The sequence below is a fragment of the Melanerpes formicivorus genome, unplaced genomic scaffold (genome assembly GCF_026170545.1).
Source record: "Melanerpes formicivorus ecotype bairdi unplaced genomic scaffold, bMelFor1.0.p_v2 SCAF_48, whole genome shotgun sequence".
NCBI classification, from domain to species: domain Eukaryota; kingdom Metazoa; phylum Chordata; class Aves; order Piciformes; family Picidae; genus Melanerpes; species Melanerpes formicivorus.
The window spans coordinates 3,437,023-3,455,751 of NW_027142400.1; the positions used below are offsets into that span (position 1 = coordinate 3,437,023).

The 18,729-nt window shown below is 39.1% G+C and overlaps 2 protein-coding genes across 8 annotated transcripts in view; one reads left to right on the forward strand and one right to left on the reverse strand.

Moving 5' to 3' along the window:
* Positions 1-17,266, reverse strand: part of PPP1R13B (protein phosphatase 1 regulatory subunit 13B) — a 70,705-nt gene extending 53,439 nt beyond the window's left edge. For 2 of the 5 annotated variants that reach the window (XM_068160223.1, XM_068160222.1), the window contains exon 1: positions 17,001-17,266. In XM_068160223.1, the coding sequence (XP_068016324.1) occupies positions 17,001-17,009 (9 nt within the window). In that variant the 5' untranslated portion in view covers positions 17,010-17,266. Of the gene's footprint in view, positions 1-3,912; positions 4,039-17,000 lie in introns of those variants that run through there. The other 3 variants (XM_068160225.1, XM_068160224.1, XM_068160221.1) reach the window with 2 other exon arrangements.
* The window catches only part of TDRD9 (tudor domain containing 9), a 100,830-nt gene continuing 98,721 nt past the window's right edge, over positions 16,621-18,729 (forward strand). The window contains exon 1 of one of the 3 annotated variants that reach the window (XR_010989964.1): positions 16,621-16,967. The gene's annotated coding sequence lies outside the window, so the exon portion shown is untranslated. Of the gene's footprint in view, positions 16,968-17,316; positions 18,183-18,729 lie in introns of those variants that run through there. The other 2 variants (XR_010989963.1, XM_068160219.1) reach the window with 2 other exon arrangements.

An 18,729-nucleotide genomic window follows, 5' to 3' on the forward strand; every position in this document is an offset into this window, starting at 1 on the left:
TCAAAAACACAGACATTTCATCTTGGAACTTTCAGGACTGCAGCTTTTGCCCTCTTTGATAAACAAGCTTTTACATGTGACAGCAGGTGTTCAACGGGATTCAGATTATTTAAAAACCCTACACCTACTTGATATTTATTTGCTAAAAGGATACTTGCCACATTATCTTGTTACTGAAAGATAAAAAGCTATAGCAACAAGTGTAGATTTGGAATTTGAAGTCTCTTATTCTTTCAGCGGTAGGCTTTTTGTAGGGCAGAGAAGTAAGCCAACATTTTTGGTAGAGGAAGGAAGCAGCAATTCTCATTACACATTTAAATATATTCAACTAAACAAGATAAATCCACACATTATTAAATTAAAGGTATTGCAGTAGTTAATTGAAAGACTACCAAAGCTCTAGGAAAACAGTACCTAATGGAAACAATAGCAGCTAGAAGTTCAATTGTGTGAACAACACAAGCAACCCACAGACTCCAATGGGTGTTCAACAGGTTGTGAGGTGCAAGATACGAATAGGGCTAAAAAAACCTAACTGACATAACAAATATGAAGTTTGTAACACCTCCCTAAAACAGAAGAGTGACACAGTAATTTAGACATAACCCTATACCAGATTTTAGGCTGAACTTTGTTACAATAGGAGACACAGTCAATCCATGGTAGTAAACCACTGCCAGCTCTGCAGACATTATCTTTATAGAAGCTGTTTGTTGGTTTTCACAACATTGGAATGCCTTTGTTTAGGTTCAGATGTTTGTTAAAAGCAAGCAGGAGCTGAGAATGGCTATAGCTGAAAAGGGACAAGTTAAAAGAGTGAAAGAGGTTGTATTACAAATAAAGCTACTAATTTAAAAGGAAAGCTGTCCAAGTGCAATACTTAACATCATTAAAGCAACACAGCCTGAAGTTAGAGAAATCTATAAAGCATGCCTCTTGTTATGTTTTCTGGTGGAAAATGTAATTTGGCATTTGCTACAGAATATGTTCAACATCCCTGCATTGTATTATCTGTTTGCTTGATTCCTAAATTACTACATCTGGGTAAACAGCAAGAGATCATGTTGTGGCTCCTTGATGCAAATAATTCTACCAAAGGACTGTCAAGACACTCGGTGCCATGTAAGAGACTTTAGAATGGAGAGATAATTCTAGGTACATTGACAAATTCTTGCTGAGTACAATTCCCCATCACGCAATAGATATTACAAACAGGTATTTTTCTTCTTTCTGGAACAAGGCTTTGAACTTCTGCTTTGTTTCACTCTTTAAAAGACTGCAGACAACTTAATATATAGAAGTAAATATTCCCACCTTGCAAATGGGTATTCTCTGATTTGTTATAGGACTATTGCAAATGAACCTTTGTTGTGTATCAACCAAGAAAAAAAGAACTTCAAATCAAGGAGTTCTGAAGAAGTCCCAGAGTTTTTCTGACACTTGGTGATTTCTTTATCTTTCAGAGTATTTTTTGCCTGTGAATCTTAGGATGACAAACCTCTTCTATTACTGCTCATCTAACTTCAATGGGATTTATCAAAAGCTCCTTGAAAAACCAATAAAAATCAGCAGACACATTGAATGTGTGTTGATTATTAAATAAAAGAAATTGCTAATTTTAGAAACTAGCAAATACCATTCACTATATTTTAGTAGTTGTTTAGGCCTCTTAATAGGCTAAGTTCTTAAACAATGGAATCTTGCCAAAGTCTTCTTAGAAAACTGCAGCAGGTACTGCATTTACAAACGCATGCAACACTAGTAATCAGCAGGAAAATTCAGAAGTCCAGGGGACAGTAAAACTCCAGATCAAAATAAAACATAGACTGATGCAGTCACCTTTCCTGAAGTCCATTTGTCCATAAACTCTGACAGCTCCATTTCAATAAAATATGAACAGGATGCCCAATTTCTACTGTTCTTCATGCCTCCGACCCAGGGTCCTCCAAACCAAATGGTTGAGAAAATTAAATGGAGATCTACAGTGCAGGGTCAGGTGTGACCCCAGAGTCCCCAGGGAAAAGGACTGAGGAATCGCTGTGACGCTACAACCACCTCTCGTCGTATCAGACCACAAACACAACCTAGTGCTGATGTTGAAAGGTCTAAGCCATTCATAACTGCCAAGGTAATCAGCATGTCATACATCAAATGCATGACAAGCTTTGAACAACAGGTTTAAAATATTAGCTGCGCATTTAATTTCATCAGCTGATATGAATAGTATTCTTTAAAATACTGTTAAATGTTTTACTTTCCAAATCACTACAGAGAACAAGTTATTGAAGAACAATGTAACTGTAGTGCTGTAAAACTTGCAGTTAATTTAGGCGAAATGGCAATAAATTAAAACAAAACTTGATGAATCCAGGATGACTGAGCCTCAGAGATTATTATTACTCAAGAATCTCAGCTTCCCAGTCAGAAAAAAAAGTCACATTCATCAAAAGGAAAGGTTTAAAAGAAAAACCACAACAACTACCACACACAAATCCGAACCAAAAATCCCATACACTGCACACACAAAACCTCCTAAATCCCCAAACTCTACAAAACAGGATACTTCCCCAAAGACTCAGGAATGAGATGACAGATTACTAAAACAACAACAACAACAAATTTTAAAAAAAATTAGTATTTTACTTTTATTGTGTGGGCAGGATATGGGGACAAGTCCTGTTCAAGGATTAGCAATGCCACCAGTTACTTTGAAAGAAAGCTCACACTGATAGCAGAAGGCAAAACTGAAGAGCAGGACTAAGCATGAGGGTTTGGGTTAATTTTCCTGAAAGACAACTTAATCTTCAAAATCCACATGCAACAAAAGCATGCCACAGAATTTCTATCACAATCTATTTCTATCTGAATGTTCTCAAACTATTAAAAATATTTTGGCCAAGGCTATGGAAAGGGAGGTACTAGTGTTTCTATAGTCTTCAGTTCGACCTTGTCCACTGCTACAGCAAAGTCATCCAAAATCCACTGAATTCCAGAAAAGCCTGACCCAACTACTGCACTGAAAATAATCTCCTCAAAAAAGTACAGGATACAAAGACAGGCATTTGTTATTTCCATTTACAGCTTTTCAACAAAACACAAAAAAACCACCACCAACAACAAAAAGCAAAAACAGAAAGTAAAACCAACCAGCCACTACAGCATTTCTGCTAAAGACACTGTGCTTTTTTAAAAGTCCATTAATAAAGGTGACTTGCAGCACTGAGCATCACTTTTTCATTTTATAAACAATGAACAACTTTTATGCAATCTACAGACACCCATATGTAATGTTGCAGCTGGAATCAGCTCCACTCTTAACCTTGAACAGAGTGAAAGAAAAGGAACTGCCATAGCTTTCTCCCACTGAATGGGAAGTATTAACAAAATAACAATTGTTTAGTGTATTTCTTTCAGGGAATAACAACCATTCAGTATTAGATGTAATGTTATCTGGCTTGGCAAAAATATAAGTGAAAAGTGAATGCATGCTTTGGGATCCAATAGGCAATTTGCAGAGTTTTCCTTCCATGAGAGTGGTAATCACATGGAATAGAAAATAACTCTTCCCAGTGTATGACTTTTTTTTTTTTTTTAATGGCAGATTAAAAAACTAAAAGCTGTTCTGTTTTACTCTCAGTTCTCCAATTTAGCTGAATTAAAGAAACCCATGAACAATTTAAAAAGTCAAGTAACTTATGCGAAGTAAAATTAAAGATTTCAGACATTTCATGTGTAGAAGAAACCCATATAAAGCATTCATCTCTGATCTTCAAGTAAAAATCCCATATATGCCCACTCTAACCCACTGCAAGGCTACATTTGCATTACAAAGAAATCCCAAAATGCTTAATTTCAGAGAAAAACAAACAAACAAACAAACAAAAATAACCACAAAAAACAATGTAACCCCACCTTCTTTTTTGTAATTCTGTCCTTTGTCCAGATTTTAGGGTTAAGTCCAGTCTTTTTTGGTAGCCAAGATTTCTCTTTTGATGTTTTGACAATATTCTGAAGAACCATCCTTAAAATATTCTTCATGTGGACAGTTGTGAATAGAAGTGAATATAAAAATATTGTTTAGACCTAAAAACTAACAGAAGTTTCTGTGCAGTAACTACAGTGAAAAACTACTTAAATGGAGTATTTTTGATCTGCTGGCATATGAATTCAAGTAGTAATGACGAGCAGTGATAAGATGTTCTAAAGAAACAAGACAGGCCACAGTTGTGACAGGAACAAGATAGGCTAGATCAAGTTTCACCTAATTAGGCAAGGTTGCAGTGGGTGAGTTCTGCTATTCTCTTGTGCAATAGTAATCTTTTTTGCTGTTATAATAATGACAAACAGTAAGCATTCATCTTGAATTTATATATAAGGCTCTGACTATCTCAAAAGTGACAGAAGTCATTTTCCTGCTGAAGGAAGCAATGAAATGAGCCGAAGTTCCAAGAGCAAATAATCCTAACAACTATCAAAAGACATTCCCAGGACACATTTTCTTAAAACAGGAAAATGTTTTAGAATGGACCAACAAGCTTAAAAACAAACCAAACAACAAACCCACCATGTATTTATGCCTAAAAATACTATATTTCAAATACTACTCCATTCTTGGTGAAGTCTGTCTTCTTCCTGGATGTAATTCAAGCACCAGAGAATATAAACTGGTAAACTATGTTTCCGAGTGCCTCTTCATGTCATGGGACAGTGAATGTTTATCTTCATTCCTGTCAACACTATAGAGGATCCAGAGGGGGGAACAGACAGAAGTGGCACCAACATTGCATTTAGCTCTTACTCTACAATTACTGGAACAAAGCATATTCTCCAGCCTGATCCATTCCCATAATAGCAAAAATGGAGATAAAGAATGAGCAAGTGACCCAAGGAGGTAAAAACAAACAAAACCCAAACAACCAACCCCAAAACAACTTCCCCCTAAAAAAAAAAAAAAGCACCACAAAACAACAACAAAATCCAACCACGCTATTAAAGATCAACAAAACCTGAACAACCCATAGACAAAACCTGAACAACCCATAGCTAAGAGATGTAGTCATGAGCTAGATCTTTTGTGTAGCACCTCACATACTAACTGCAGGAAGGGAAAAATAAGGTGTTCTCAGCTTCATTTGAAAGCCACAGAATTGTTGTATTATCCTTCCCTACAAGCATCAACAAAGAAGAAAAGGCTAGTAAGATACTGTATTTAGTCTGCCTCAAGATTCAGAAAGTCCTGTGCCCCCATAATACATTCTGTAACAAAAACACTCTGATCCCATGCAGTATTCCTTCCTCCTCAGTAAACGTGTTATCATGTTGAGAGGTTTATTGAGAACATAATTGGCAAAATAATTTCAGATTTATAAAATTGCTGCCATTTAAAAAATCTGACTTGCTGCTAACAGAGAGCATCTGAAATAAATGATGATCTGAAGGGTATTTCTTTTAGAAGGATGGAAAAAAATCTAATCTGGTTCTTCTCCAAAACCAGATTGTATCTTTATCTGCTAGAAAAACAAACTGTATCACATGAATAAATATTTGAGAGGAAAAGCTGAGCCTATATTAATACACATAGTGACACTCTTCCAACTATGGCCAATGGCTGAATTCCTCTAAACAAACCCTCAGAACTTATCAAAGCCTTATTTGCAATAGAAAGGTGTGACACATACATGTAGGTAGATGTGTATGGGATGGTCCAACTCTAAAGCCTGCCATCCCTACTGGGTAATTAGGTTCTTTCAAAAGAAGAAAATGAACTAAAATAAACATGTCACTGAACTTCCCTTTTGTCCTGTCCTCCACTCTCCTGAAATAACTGAAAACAACTGTGTGTCATTTGTTAAATCAGATAAATAATGTAAACAATGGAAACCCAGTGCAGGCCCTTATTTTCCCTCATGTAGACTGTCAATGTATTGTTTCCATGTTATCTGATCCAGTGAAGTTATTTGGCTGACTGATTTGTAACTGCTACTGCTAGGGAGGTAAATATAAATACAGAATATATGTAGAGATGAGTATACCACAGCCTCAGGTTGTTTGATATATTACCAGCCTCAAAATTCTAAATTAAAGAAACAAGGGGATTTTTCTCCCCAAAATTAAAAGATGTTTTGAATGTTCAAAATGCAGATTATGTACATGCTGTAACTTAAGTTACAAACCTATACAAAAGGTAAAAAACATTATGTTCCATGAGGACTTGCTCTGTATGACAAAGCTTATACTTTGCAAACCTTATTTATATAACTTTAGCAAAGTTTATGTAAATCATTCAATAGGTAAATGCAGTCTATGGTCCTACTAAAGCATTTAAACATGAAGACACTCACAACTCCTGAAAATCACATGGAATGATGTAGGAAAAAGAATATAAAGTAAACCTGAAAGTATAATTCCCTACAATGCACACAAATTCACGTCAAATATCAATACAAAATGCAAAATTACTTAACATAAAACTATGGATTGAAATTGGTCATTGTGAGCAACTAAGAATACACAGTGAAGCAATGGACAAGGAAAACCAGGAGTTCAGAACCAATAAATTACAATCCCGCATGCAGGATAACACTAACCTTAAATTAAGGCATATTTGTTTTAAGAACTTTTTTCCTCTTTGCTATCCTATCTTACCCTCTCACTATTTTCACTTCTTTCCTCCTCCTGTTTAAGCTATAAATGTTAACTATAAAGCTAAGCCCTTACACATTTGTGGAAAATTAATTTAAACAGACAAGATTACTTCCACATGAAAACTGACCTAGAATTTTGTACTAAAATTTACATACAATTGTACTAGAATTTATATACAATTTACACACATACAAACATTTAAGAGAAACAGCTTCTTTGCTTGCTTTCTATTTTCTTTCAGTTTCTCCAGTAGGACCAATCAAAAATCCATGGATCACATTGGGCAAAGCAAAATAAAAAAAATTAAAAGCCAGAAAAAAATTAACCAAATTTCTCACAGGTCACTGAAAATTAATAATACTTAATGAAACAGATTTATTTATTTCAACTTAGGCAAACCGATACCTACATGGGTAGGGGGCTGGGGTTTATGTAAGGTCACTGTTCTCCTATCAGTGCTACAAAAACAAATACTACTGCTCTCCACCTGATTTAATGAAAAAAAAAAAAAAAAAAAAGGAAAAGTAAAGCCCTGTGCTGCAGTCAGGAATTTGGGGGTGGGAGAGAAGGGGGTGGGGCAGTGCATGTAATAAAGTTGAATCTGAACTGTTTCCATGTAAAGCTTGCATTTTCATAGCATATTCCAATATCTATAAAGCTCTTGCTGAACTGGTGATAAATGACAACAAAATGAAAAGTACACTGCACCAAAGAAGCTATTCAGAAAAACGGACTGGAAAGGTTTCCAAGGGATATGTGCCAGAACAGACACCAATCCATGTGACATCATTTTAAAATAATTGCTTTGATCCTGACACGATTTAGAAGTGTAAAGGAGGTCAACCACTACAGATCTTTTTTTCCCCGCTATCAGAAGTACATGATTCAGACTTACAGCTAAGATCTTCTAAAATTTAGATAACTTGGGACAGTAAAGCAGTATGTAAGAAAATTAAGAATCAGGCATGCTGAGGCATTCAGAGCTGCATGCAGAGATGAGTTTCATAGTTTATTTTTATAAGACTGTTTCAAGAATTCAGTCATCTCCCAAAGTGCACACACAGTCCAACTGTTTGAAGCCTGAACAGTAATTAACCCATTCATTAGCCTGCAGAGTCATCCAAAATTTCATTTCCAAGAACTTGATGGTTTTAAATACCAGCAGGAAAAATCAAACCACTTCTCTGTCAATATATCTGAATAGCAAATTTAATACTAAGAACCTTGTTTGACTGTTTCTAAGCATGCATTTGACTAAACTAAGTATCTATCATACCCATGTACCACAAAAATTGTTTTACAGGATTTGTAAGAAATCGCTGTTGGTCTAGTACTGTCTCAGATGCTCAAATAATAATTTAGCTAAGCTCTCAGTGGGTAACAAGAGTTTTAGGCAAGTAATCACTAGTTGAACTGTATAAACTTATTAGAGATACTAGCTTCCTATGCTGTCCACATCATCACACAATAGATGCTCCAGCCATCCCATTCCTCTCTCTCTAAATGCAAACAGCCTGTCAACCATTTTATTATGGACAACAATTAAACCGTAACAATGTACAAATATCCTCTCCTTATTCTGTATCTTTTCAAAGGAAGAGGCAGGCATATTTATTAAAGACACTGTATGACAATGTTTTGAATTCAAGTAATTTGAAGACCCTTAAGTTTGGCTAGATGGGATAGATTCAAGTCAGGTTTTGACCAATGCACTAGTTATAATTTCACAAGATAGCTAGATACACTTTCTGAAGCTATTTTTTTTCTCTCCCAAGTAGTAAGCATGGGGGGGGGGGGGGGGGGGGGGGGGAAGGGTATAAAACAAAAAAGAGTCTGAACTATGTTACAAACACCATAACTATGTTGAAAGTATCACCTTCAGAAGTAAGAACGCTAACAGATGCAGCACTGCCTTAAATTACAAACTTAAATTGCATTAGGAAATAGGATTAGAAAAGGATTTTCTCATGCAAATGTGCATTCAAAGTATTCAACTCAAAACATTAAACTGTATCTGTTATTCTAAACAAAGACTTAACCCAGCTTCTTTGATAAATTGAAAGAAAATATTTACATGCAGGTAAGCCTGTACTTAAGGGTAATAGCAAACTCTGCTCTATTTCTTTCCCTTTTAAGATGCAGGCAATGCAATGCAGGCAACACTTATCTCCATGAGTTAATAATGCAGCCCTGCCTACTGCCTTTTTTTTATCTAATACTGTAACTCTCACCAATTCTGAGCTGTTCACCTTAGTAGGTCTGGACAGACACACTGTAGGTTTTTTAGGACAATGAGGTTTGCTGGTCTTGAAGTGTCAAAAATTTTATCCCAGGACTGTAGAACACAGAATTAATTCAGATGCTAGTCAATGCACTGTGTTGGTTTACATAGGGGCAACCCATGAGATTTGGGATTGGACAAATTCTCCTTGATCAACCTGGCAGAGACCTCGGGCACTGCATGATTTCCTTGTTTTGGTTTCAGAGAGTAAGGAAGCTACTCTTCTTCGCCATCTGGGACACGGATTACACACCAAAATTACCTAGATATAGCACACCCTATTCATTCACCACCATGGAGTTGTTTAAGGCTGAAAAATCCCAACAATCTAAACTGAAAAAACTGATTACATCCTTCCTGCAATCTACGCATTTCTGTCCTTTCTTGTGCTGGTTCCAGCACACCGAGTTGGTCTCAGTGTGCTCAGCTGGCAGAAAAGTATCCTGGCAAAGAAAAAAAGGCAAACAACTTCCTGCTGAGTTTGCATACTGAAACAGCTCAGCACAGATTCAAATAAATACTAGAGTCAATACAAGAGAGGGGGCAGCAGGGAGGCAGTACTACAACAGTCTTTGCAGTTACATCCATATCACCTACACAAAACTGAAGCCTCACTTTCTTCCATTGTCAATTTGTAAACAACAGTTTAGTCATCTGAAAGCTGAAATCCTTTTGTAAAAGGTTAAATACAGTGTCTGCAACATATGCAAGTTTAGATTAGATTGCTTCCTGCTGAAGTTGGAATTCCTTAAATAAAACAGTTTTATACTACAGTCTCACACATAAATAGAATTCTGCTGCCATGCAAAGCAATAAACTGAAAACTAAAAAAAAACTTAACTGTACTTCCACTAGTGAATAACTAGGCTAAATTACACTATGAATCTCAGAAGATTCATATGGAAGAAATATTCATTCATTCATATGAAGAAATAATGGGCAGAAATCAGAGGGAATGCAGTACCGCAAGTGGGGGTGGGGTGGTGTGTGTGTGGCAACTGCCACCTAAGATTTATTGTTTACCAGAAAACTTAATATCCCTTACTTTCTTCTTTTTCAGGGAAAATGTAAAGTGTTACTGGATACCAAATAAAGATGCGAAAACTGGCGAAACCATAACTTAGCTCAGAAGTAACAATGTTACGGTACTGCAGAGATCTTTAGTTTCGTTTCACTGTTACACTCACCTGTTAAATAGCCAGAGAAGAAAAATTCAAAATATGTTGTCTGGGTTCCAGTTCCACAATAAACTAAACTGAATAATAAAAAAATAATACTGAAAAGGAGAAATTCTACTTCCCTGTCCCCTTCTCTGTTATCAGCGTCAGCCAAGCAGTTTGCTTCCTTCTGTACCAACGCAGACAATACAACAGTCACAATGTAAGCTGATTTATGCACTAGTCCGGTACAATATATTTATATACTTATATATATGTATGTGCATATATATCTCTTCAGCATTCTTTGCATACAACTTCTTTTTACATTTTTAGTGCCCTGTATCAGTTTACTGAGACGGATCAAGTGCAGCCCATTCAAAGCAAATGGTGGGAATGAGCAGCGAGGAAGAGGAAACAGCCTCTTCCCTTGGCCACAGGAAATGGTTAACCCATCTCATCCCTATTGTGAAACCTCAGCCCTGAAAGGAATTCAGTTACTCCAACATCCTACTGCACCACAACAATAAACCCATCCTCTCCAAAGCAAGCAAGGCGATGTGTACTTGCTTCTAAGCAAGATTTAAGAAAAAGATTTTAGGTCACTCCATTCAAAGTGAAGTGGCTGAAAATTGATGTTCAAGACTATTCTTTTCTTCCACTCAGCAGTTCATATTCTTGCTTGTCCTTTGAGTTATAGAATTATCTTTGCCCTCCTGTTAGCACTGTTGCTTTTGACACACAAATCTGCTTCTGAAAGATGGTGTCTATTATTGCACAATACAGTTATATTATAGGCTATCATAAAAAAAATATTTCAAAAGTTAAAAATATTGAGTGCATTCCATGAATATATTGCCTAACACATTGGAGATTATATGTTTCCAAGTTTGATTCTAATGACAGATTTCCAAACTACTAGAAAAAAACGTACCTAACTTAAGTGTTAAAATTAACATTTTGTAGTATTTTTAAGGAAAAAAAACACCACACAAAAACCCACCCTTATAACTAAAAAGATCAGTGAGACAAAGGATTCTAGACAAATGGAAAAGCTGTTCACAAGTGAAGAATGATTTTGAAGTTTTTTGAAATCACCTAATAATATTATTTACCAACTTAGGGAAAAAAAACAACCCAAACTTAAAATCTCATTTTGCTGAGGTATGACACAAGCCCAAGAATAAATCTCCTATATTCAGGCTAACATATTCACTTAGAGTTGAAGTATTGTGAGCTATCCTGTACTAGTAGTTAAAGTGCAGTCATACTAAGCTTTTAATTTAGGTAAAAACATAAGACTTGTAAATTCCAACAGTGAGTCAGGATGGAAAGGGAGTAAGACACCTTCCCCCCCCAAATTAGACAATAATTTGTTTGTTTCTTCAAACCTCCTCAATTATTTTTCAAGATGCCTCCATCTTATAAAGAAAAAAACAAAATAGATATATCCTGCACCTGAACAATTAAAAAGATATTAAACATGAGCTTTAATACTAAGCACAACTTAAGTATGGTTAATGCTGAATATTATGGAAGCTGTTCCACAGCTGTATGTAATCTTAATATCATCAAAAGAATAAGCTACATTAGGTTTTTATAATATATTTCATATCAAATTTGGATATGTTAGATTAACATAACCCAATCTAGGAGAATGGAATTTTTCTGTCTAATACCTTTTCTGTCACAGGTCTGCAATAGGCAACAATCTCATCTATGTCAATATACAAAGAGAAAGTTGAGAGTATCCTCTACCTCAAAAATTTCTCATACGTTTCATTATAATCCACTCATCTATTAGATATAATTATCCTATTTCAGAGAAGCCTATGAATAGTACTTTTTGTGGACATGAAGCTGTTGAACTAATTTTTCTCACAGAATACACCTTATTCTGTCATCCTAAAAAAGCAGTGACACAATCCAAAAATACATGAAATGGCCTTTAAGCTTTGTTGCAATAAGTAATTCACTAATAATGGCTGATAAACTTGCAAATTATTCTCTACAGTCAGTTTAGATTCATTCAGCAAGCAAGGATGATAACAATATTTTTGTTAACTATACAGCTCTGAATTAATTGCAATATATTATATCTCAACATCACTGAAAATTCCTCATATGTATCAAAGTGACACATCTTCCTTTAGACTTTACAATTCAGAATTGTATTAGTGGTGGCTTTGCTAAGGGAAAAGAACAGTGTACACTGGCTTGAAAATATTCTCATTTTACATTAGAGATGAAGCAACACCCACTTTGGACTTTTGGAGAAAGATTTTAGCCTGAATACATAACAAATGTGTACTCACTTGGAAAAAACAGATACCACCAAACAACAAAACCCCCTTTTTCTTATATCACCTGGAAGATAGCTTAATTCAGGAGTAACTACTGCAGCAGATACACATCTTCGGTTTGTATTTTATCAGCCCTGTCATCTGTCTTCATAGGTCTGGAATGCATGTAGCAATTAAGACATTAATGCACACTGTAACACTTGAGATCCACTTGTATATTGTCTGAAGATAAAACATGCATCAGTCTTGGTCATCTTTGTGGAAGAGCTGCAGTGCCACACAACTAACTAGACAAAACAAATAACTCTGCAAACTTCCACTCACACTTCTATTGAAGCACCAAACATAACCACCCAATCCTACATACCTAAGATGCACCCAACAAGTCTTTGGCTCTAACCCTTGCACAAAGTCCCACAAGGTTCCTTCTAGATGTGTCCAAAAACATGAATGCTGACTGCAACCTCACTGATGATAATTTTTCCGAGTTAAGTTAAAGACAAACCCAGAAAACCTCTGGAGCAGTAGGGGCTAGGGGAATATGCAATACTAACTATTCCTTCTAAAAGATTCAGTCTATCAGACAGCATCTACTATCACGTTCTGTTACTGCTTTATTGATGGCGTACAGACCTTACACAGTTCTATGCCTCTACAGCTCATACATGCTGTATGAGAATAACACTCGAAATCCAGGTAGGAAGTAGGAAGTATTACACCCTTCTCAACTGTAGCAGTTCCTTCTTCCATCAAAAAAGCCCTGCTGGGGCAGAATAAAAGACAGAAAGAAGAAAAGTGTGTGTGTGAGTGTGTGCGTGCAATACAATTAGGCTTCTCCAAACAGGTTATAGATTACATAGCTGAAAGAGGAACTATATCCACAATATTTATTTTTGCTAACAAAATACAGCTGTGGCTGTTTCAACCCAAAATATTTCCTGTTTGAAAAGGACACCCCACAGTTCTGGGTTTGTACATTTTATTCTAAGATGCAACAGATACTAGCTCTTTTTTCACTGAAAAAAAAATCACTATATTCAAGGCATATTTAAAGCAACTCTTTTATTAAGTTCCTTAGTAGAGGTGATTTTCAGGATAGCATCATAAGCTCATCACACACAGTCAGTCCCTATATCCTGAAGGCAATGAAAGAGTTTATGATGGATGTGCCTTGTCAGCAAAGAAAAAGAACAATGGGTGAGGAAAGTGCAGCCTACCTCATTATTACTTCTTGAAGCCTAATATGTTCAGGACCAAGAATAGAATTATTTTCATATTTTTCAAAAGCCAAGTAGAGTAAGCAACGAGTAAGTTGGAGCACCTGTCCTATGAAGACAGATTGAGAATTGGTGTTGTTCAGTCTGGAGAGGAGAAGGCTCCAAAGAGACCTTATTGTGGCCTCCCAGTATCTGAAGGGGGCCTACAAGAAAGCTGGTGAAGGACTTTTTAGGATGTCGAGTAGTGATAGGACTAGGGGAAATGGAGCAAAACTACAAGTGGGTAGATTCAGATTGGATGTTAGGAAAAAGTTCTTCACCATGAGGGTGGTCAGACACTGGAACAGGTTGCCCAAGGAGGTGGTGGAAGCCCCATCCCTGGACATTTTTAAGGCCAGGCTGGATGTGGCTCTGAGCAACCTGATCTAGTGTGAGGTGCCCCTGCCCATGGCAGACAGGCTGTAACTCAATGATCTTTGAGGCCCCTTCCAACCCTGACCAATTCTGTGATTCTGTAATTCTGTGAACTTATATGGAAAGGATGCTAAAGAAGAGAGGTATCCTGATCACAGCACCTTTCAGAAAAAAAACCCCTGCCCATGGCAGTTTTGGCAAGGGACAGAGGGGAGGGCAGGTTTCACTGTGGGGCCGGCGGGGAAAAAAAAAATCACTACCACCAAAACACAGGAAAGGAAAACATATATGTCCATTTTCTGTGCTTCAGATATGACTTCATACTTTAAAATGATTGTATAGAATATAAAAAAAATAATCAAAAATGGTGTAAATTACTTCAAATCTGATAAATGCAGGTCATAATAAACTAGAAAAGTCTGATAACTTTTCCTTTTAATTTGTTAGCACAAAACTGTAGTGATATCCATTTGTTACAACAGTTTGAGTCTAACAGTATTAAAGTCTCTTCTTTTGCTATTATATACTTTTGTTAATTATGAAAACAAAACAAAGCAACAACAACAAAAAAAAAAAAAAAAACAGGATCAATGAGGAAAAAAGCTTCTATGAATTCAAGGAATCCCCTCACATAACAAGTTGGATCACTTTTTTCAGAATACAAAATCTCAAGTCCAGTTCTACAGCCATATGTTCACATTATTTTGATATTTTATGTTGAATATTCCAGTAAATAAGGTTGTTTTTTCCATCCAAGAAAGAAAGAAAGAAAGAAAGAAAGAAAGAAAGAAAGAAAGAAAGAAAGAAAGAAAGAAAGAAAGAAAGAAAGAAAGAAAGAAAGAAAGAAAGAAAGAAAGAAAGAAAGAAAGAAAGAAAGAAAGAAAGAAAGAAAGAAAGAAAGAAAGAAAGAAAGAAAGAAAGAAAGAAAGAAAGAAAGAAAGAAAGAAGCAAGCTGCAATGAGAAACTGGAAGACTAAAGCACCATTCACAGTGCCCATTTAAATACATATATTCCTGACTACCTAATACTCTGTCCATAACAGCACCTAAAAGCTCTTCAGAAAAGTAAAATATTTATTATAGGATTCAGACTGAGTAAACTCTAATCTGCAACATTAGTACCACTGCAGCAAGGTAATTTGTTTTTATTAAAATTCAGCTGTCAGTATCAAAAACGCTTTGAAGTGTGTTTCAAAAACATAATAAAAAGTTTGAGTCGCCTAATACCTTTTCGTAAGCACAAACAATTGCTACATTGAAACAACCATGAAGTTAACGCAAGACACTTGCAGAAATACTCAAATGGGTAAAAAATTACCTTTATAAAAAAAAAAAGTCAATCACTGCACTACAGAAGTTGTTGCATTAGCTTGAAACCCAGCACATGGTTTAGTGACGGGAAGCAAATACAATTTGTTCCGACTTAGACTGCCATTAGCACCCTAGGTTTTCCCTAAGAATTTAATGAATGTAAAGCATAACCCAAGTTGTAATGGAAGCTGAAAAGGCTGACAGTCACCTTGGTTTTGCTTTTGCAAGCTAGCATCCATATGTTTATGGCACAAGCCTCTAACTCAGTGAACTTTGTTGCTTGTTTCTAGTACACCTAGTGTACTGAAATTCTTATACAGTATAAACAGCATATTTTGGTACCTAGCAGTTGGAAGTTAAGAAGCATGTCATACTAGTCTGTTATAATATCTGTTTTTTAAATGCTATCTGTACTCTTCAATCTGAAATTTTGCATCTGAGGTATTTATTTCCTCCTCTCAGTCATGAAGCAAAGTTAGAGCACTGAAATTTTGTAAAAGACATCTTTAATAGTCTGAGAAGCATTCTGCTGCAGTGCTTCACAGGCAAACACTGCAGAGGAATTGTAAATAAAAAGCTCATTTTACTGGAATTAGAGAAAACACGGGATATACTCCCTTATATGGACTATCTCATAACCCAACATTTGAGATCAAAAAGAGTTTGAAAGAAATCAACAAAAATAATGTAATTGTTTATTACTTGGTCTCAGAGGATCCTGTCATAAAGCGAAGTCATCAAGAACAACTCTCCTCTGACCACTGCATCAGCCCACAGCAAAAAGGGGGAGGGAAAGAGAAGGGAAGGAAACGAAGAGAGATTCTGTCACATTAGACAATAAAGCTTGTTTACACGAAAATGAAAGGTTTTATCCTCGATAAACGACGGTTTCATAAAAGAAGTGGCTGGAACCGAGGAGGGAGATCTCCTTGCCCGCAGAGGTGGCGAGGCTGAAAATAAGCTCCTGTCTGCACTCGCCTGACAACCAGCCGAAAGGCCGGAGCCGCCTGCCCCAGGACTGCTTTAACCCTTCTTCGCACCCGAGCAGTGATGAATCCGTGTTTGGAAGGGGGGGGGGGGGGGGAACCAACAAAACCAAAAAAACAAACAACATACACACCCACTCATACAAACACAGAAAACGCATCCACGCCTCACATCGGGCCTCGGCGGCGAGCAGCCGGGGTCTTCCCGCCGGCCCCACAGCGGAACGGGCGCTCCCCTCTGTCCCTTGCCGAAACTGCCGTGGGCACAAGAGGGCGCCGAGGGGCGGGGAAGGAGTCCTGACAGGCAGACGCGAGGGGAGAGCCCGGGGGAACGTGGCCCTCGACCTGTCACGGCCGGTGCAATGGTGAGAGAGACTCAGCCGGCAAAGAGGGGCTGCTGCCCTCTTTGAGGAGAGAAGCGGGAGTAAGTTCTGTCCCTCCCCAAACGACAGCCGCGGTGGCGGAGGTCGAGGTCAGCCTTAGCCCCGCTAGGCAGACCGGCGGTACCTACGCAGCACTGCCGCCTTCCGCCCCGGCTGGCCGGGACACGGGCTAGGATGACGGCGGCGCCGCGCACACCATCCGCTGCCAGCGGCCCCGCGGGAAAACGCAAGGCGTCCCACTGCCCGGCAGAGCGGCGCCAGGCTACAAAGGTGACGATGCGCACTCAACCCCTTCCTACTCACCGGCATCATCTCCGTTACTGTTCCTCAGCCAGCTCCACCGAGGCTGTCGCCGTGCCGTGCCGGGCCTCTGCCGCCTCTGCCTCTCACCGTGGCGGACGCCGCACTCACCCTGGCGGCTGTGACAGGTGCCTCCCGCGCGCCTCACTCCCCACAGCGGGCGGGCGGAAGGAAGAGGCGAAGGCGGCGGCCGGGCTCCCGCTCCCACCCCCACTCTCCTCTCCGCCTCTGCGCGGCGGCGGCCTCCCTGCCCTCCTTCCCTGCCTGCTTCCCTCGGCGCTTCCTGCTCCACTCCGCTCCGCCCGCGCCGCCCAGCCAGGGGTTAAACGCCGCCACGGCCCCATTGGCCGAGGCGGGAAGAACCGGGGGCGTGGCGGCGGGCGGTGCGCGCACGGTCAGCGTGAGAAGTGTGGGGGGAGGAAGGAACGCGGGATGTGCGCTTGGCTGCCGCACGTGATCTCGGGCGCTGTGTGGGCCCTGGGCTCGTGTCTGCCTCTGACCACCGTGGTGGGTGTGGGTTCTCTCCGGACCTGCCTTGGGAGCCCTCTGTCCCACCCATTGTCGTGTTTCGCGTAGGCCACGTCCCGCCGGTTCTTCCCGCGGCTCCACTCCGGGCGGGGTCTTCTGCTCCCGGTGTTATGCTGCCCTGTCCCCGGGTCGGGCCTCTGGCGGGTGTTGCCTCTTCTGGGCGGGCTGCCCGGAACGGGTTGCTCGCGGGCCCCAGAGGTGGAAGAAGGGGTAGCGGCCTTGGGCGTTTTCTACTCCTGGAATGCGGGGAACGCAGGGCGGCTCGGCCCTTCCCGACTCACTGCTGAGCAGGGGAACGGCCCCCGTAGCTGAGCGCTGCGACACGGATAAACGGGGGCTACAGGCTGGCTGCGCGGGACCTTGCGGAGGAAGCTGGGCGGGAACCCGAGGGTGGCTGTGTTCCCGTAGGGTCAGCTTGGGAACTGGGGTGGGCGCGCTTTCCAAGAGCTTGTTTCGGTCCACGGGAGACCGCCTTGGTACCTATCTGTTCTTTGTGGCTAGAATAACGTCACGTTTAGCGTCATCCTTATTTTACTGTCCTTTCACTCGTGTGTTATTTGTGAAATGTGATGTACGAAGTTCCCCATAACAGCAGGAGAAAAGGTGCTTTTGCCCAGGATCCTGATGTCAAACTACTTCGGGAATTATCGCTTGAAAGTAAGGTTTAGTTTCCTTTTCTGCTCGTCCCTCATTCTGTAGAGCTACAACAGTAAGATGAAAGTCAGCTTGGAAAAAAATAGACCTCAACTGTTAAGTCAGAACATGACCATATGTTAGTACTGTAGACAGATTTCATATTGTCGAATCTTAAATCCTAATATACAAACTACATCCAGTGCTTCAACTGTTTCGGAGGTGTTCAGGAGGAGACTTGATGGAGTGCTTGGTGCCATGGTTTAGTTGTTTAGGTGGGTTGGACGCGATGATCTTGAAGGTCTCTTCCAACCTGGTTTATTCTATTATTCTATTCTGTTTCTGTAAATGGCCGTTTCCCAGTCCTTGTTACTTTATTTGTAGCACACTGTGACAGCAAGAAGTGAAAAAGAATCACAACTTCTCAAATTTTTGAGGGGAATTTAGGGTTCGTGGTTTTGTGTGTGAGTGTTTGAAGGTAAGCAGTAAGATTAATCTCAAATAGAATTTTGTATGTTAAATGTAAACTTTTAATACAAGACTCTATGACATAATTGTGTAGGTTATTTTA